At 47.1% G+C, this 3,487-nt stretch overlaps 1 protein-coding gene across 1 annotated transcript; it reads right to left on the bottom strand.

Annotated features, from left to right (window-relative positions):
• Positions 1-1,139: 1,139 nt before the first annotated feature.
• SOX14 (SRY-box transcription factor 14) lies at positions 1,140-3,163 on the bottom strand. Its single transcript, XM_038416273.2, is given in 2 exon segments — positions 1,140-2,525; positions 2,528-3,163. Coding segments are annotated over 2 exon segments (720 nt in total). The 5' UTR covers positions 2,769-3,163; the 3' UTR covers positions 1,140-2,046.
• Positions 3,164-3,487: the final 324 nt, after the last annotated feature.

Here is a 3,487-nt window from a genome sequence, read left to right as displayed (position 1 = left end):
CCATTCAGGCCCCATGTATGTTAATTGTGTTATGCCATTTAATTCTAACTCCGGTCTCAAAAGAGCACTTCATGAGAAAAGCATCTACAACACGGATCGCTTTGCCATTCAGATCAAACCAGATGGACAACTGCGACTTTTTTTTTTTCAAAATGAAAATCCCTCCCTAACAAAGGGGACCTGATGAATAGCCCCCCAAACATTGCTAATTGCTCAGGACAATATGCTAATCCGCTGTTTTCGGCTTCGGCAGGCTGCTTATATTGGGTGGTAAAAGTTACATTGATCGCTGCTGAGGGAGGAAAAGAACTGACCTCTTCGGAAGACGGATGCCACACACGCCCGCCGAGAGAGGGAAAGAGAGACAGACCAAAAAAAGATGTTGACACTTTTAAAGGGGCCGGGCATGTGGCGAAGCAAGCGACTCGCATCCAAGCATGACTCCGAGATGCTCAGAACTACCTGTGAAGGCCAGTCCCCTTCCCTGACAGTCCAGCCAGCCAACCACATGGGTTTTGTCCGCAAAAACTTTCTCCTGAAGAAGGCTATTAAAAATATGCAGCCCCGTGGATCCGAAATAAAGACATTGTTGCTCTGATTCTGTTTATTGTCAATTTCTATTCTTTCCCCCTTTAGCCAGGAAACAAGAGGAAATGCAAAGGAGCCTGGTTTTTAAACATTGGGGAAAGTCCTGATAAATCAGCTAAGTTAGACTTAGCTATGAACTGGTATTTCCAATAGATCAGGTACTCCAGCCTCTCCTGAAAGCAGATGAGACACACACTGTCCTCTCCCTTATATTACTGACTCATTGTTTCAGTGGTTATTAAAATCTGTGTAGGTATAAACCGCAAAGTGAAACCGCAGCAAAAGGCTTCTTAGTTAACAGTGGAGATGAAATTAAAAATTATGTATAGGTATAATCTATAAATGCCCCAATCCCGCCAAACATCACGGGAGTAATATTACTCAAGTGAGTAGTCCCACTGAATTCACGTAGGGCCCCTCACCCGTGTAGCGTTACTCACTACCTAAGTTTTTCCCTCAAGATCGGGCCCTAAAATGCTTTTCTGGCCAGAAGCATCTGAGCTAGTCCTATTCAACTCAGTCTTTAAGCTTTGCTTTCGCGCTTTTAGGAGGAAACTTGTCAGAATTGGGACTTTATTCACACCACATGGTTTGCTTGTTTAATGACAGATTGTCTTTATTCAAAATGTCTTTGTTCAACAAATGAACAGGTTAACGAGGTAAAATCCTTCTGGATACATTTTTCAAAGACATGGTTGAAACATATTGAAATTACCATCTTTTTTAAAGTCTTATTCTTATTTGTTTATTTAGTTATTTTTACAATTCTACCGCCTGACTTCATACCTGACGCTCTGTCTAAAATGAACTTAGGTCTAGTTGCACTGGATCACACAAATTGAAGGACTATCTGTTTTAAATTAAGCAAACACTATCATATCATGTTGTAAAGAGAAAAGTTTCCCTTTTCTGTAACTTTTAAGAGCTTTTTGACATGAAAAGCAATTTTTACCTATTAGTGCTTGATGGCAAAATATATATGTATATATATAATATAACACAGCTAATCTTGTCTTTTAATGTGCAAAAGGAAATAAAATAATAATAATGATATTAATAAATACCAGGACTTCAGAAATTCAAGTCCAAATAACAGCAGGTAATATAGAACTCATATACATTAATATAATAAATAAAACTCAAAACCGCCTAGCCTTTAGTCCAAAAGGGCAGGTCAAGATTTAACACATTTACAGTTCTTAAAGGTTTCTGCACCTAGCTGAGCCTCCACTTCCAGTTTCCCCAGGCTGAGAGAGAAATCTTTGTTTGTTTAATTTGACTAGAGAGTCTCTGAGTTCCAGGAGAAGTCTTTCTGTCTTTCCCCAGGTGCCATCAGATACACTGGCATCATTCTCCCATGCAGGTGGCTTTTTGCTTCTGCAGTTTCTATGTACATGCCCATGAGTGAATTCAAGTTCTAACTGCAAAGCAAGTCTCGCTTGCGGGTATGTGGGTGTGTTACATGGCAGTCGCATGTGCTGAAGAATAGGGGTCTATTCCAGTCTTGGTCATGCCTGGGAATAATATGTAGGCAACTGGAGGTTGCAAACTGGAAGCCGACCAAGCTGTACAGTTACAGGGCACCACATACCCAGGGTTAGTTGGCGAAGGGTGAGTATGGGTGTGCTGGCTGGGGCAGCTCAAGCTGCCGAACGCCCCGCTCTGGTATCCCAAGGTGGAGGCGTAGGGCAGGGTGCTGGTGGCTAAGGTGTGGGGCACTTCGGTCATCTTCTGGATAGCGCTGGAGCTGAACTGGCTGGGGTCAAGTAAGGAGTAGGGTGCGGAGGTGGGAGGCAGGAAAGCCCTAGCCTTCTCCGGGGAGCTCAGCAGAGCATCTGTGGCTCCCACGGGCAGCCCGGCCGCCTTTAGCGGGTCCGTGTCGCTCAGGTAAGGCAAAGGGAAGACATACCTGTCCTTCTTGAGCAGGTTCTTGGGGCGCGCCGCGGTCTGTACTTGTAGTCAGGATGCTCCTTCATGTGCTGCGCCCGGAGCCTTTTGGCCTCGTCGATGTAGGGTCGTTTCTCAGCCTCCGACAGCAGCTTCCACTCTGCGCCCAGCCGCTTGCTAATCTCCGAGTTGTGCATTTTAGGGTTCTCCTGGGCCATCTTCCGTCTCTGGCCCCGGGACCACACCATGAAGGCGTTCATGGGTCTCTTGATGTGATCGGTCGGCTTGGACATGGTGCTGTGGGGGGAGGGGGGTCGCTCTGAGGAGTCACAGCGGGGCTGGGCTCACCTAGCCGACTCGCCTGCCTTGCCACCCAAAAAGAACCCCAAAACTCTCAGCTGATCATACCAGTTCTCCGGCAAATCCACAGGCAGCTACTGGGGCGGGCGGGCGGGGGGGGGGGGGGTCAACGGAGGAGGAGGGGGGAAGAAGACAAGAAGGAGAAAAGGAGTGAAAAAAAGAAATCCAGGAGTGTCTCAGGTCGGAGTGATCAGCCTCTCAAGTGTTTATGTGCGGGAGAGAGAGGGAGGGCTTGCTTTTGTGATGAGATGCTGCTGCCGAAGGTGTCTAGCCCTGCAAAGCACCTGGCTGGGAATGAGAAACAGCCGAGGACCAGGAGCCAAAAGCGGTGAAGTTCAAAGGCTAGCCTGCTCCGGACTGCACGCAATCTGACATAATCGCAGGGCGTTCACTCCCTAACCTGAGCGCCCAATCAGCTTGGAGAGAAGAATACCTTGAAAAGAGACAGTCTGAGAGAGAAGAGAAAAGTGGGGGGCGGGGGGAGAAGGGGGGCAGGCACTAACTACATGGGATTAAAGGGAATGCTTTTGTTAGACGTTGCGCTAATAGCACCAAATGAAACTCCGCACGCCTCCTAGCTAGAGTTTTGGGCTGCTGGGGAGATGGGACGTGTTGTACCAGTCAGACAAGAAACAAAAAATAGCAGCGTGTG

This window comes from Dermochelys coriacea, chromosome 9 (assembly GCF_009764565.3).
Source record: "Dermochelys coriacea isolate rDerCor1 chromosome 9, rDerCor1.pri.v4, whole genome shotgun sequence".
Lineage (NCBI taxonomy): Eukaryota > Metazoa > Chordata > Testudines > Dermochelyidae > Dermochelys > Dermochelys coriacea.
The sequence above is the reverse complement of the archived record's forward strand: the minus strand, read 5'-3'. Positions and strand labels throughout refer to the sequence as shown.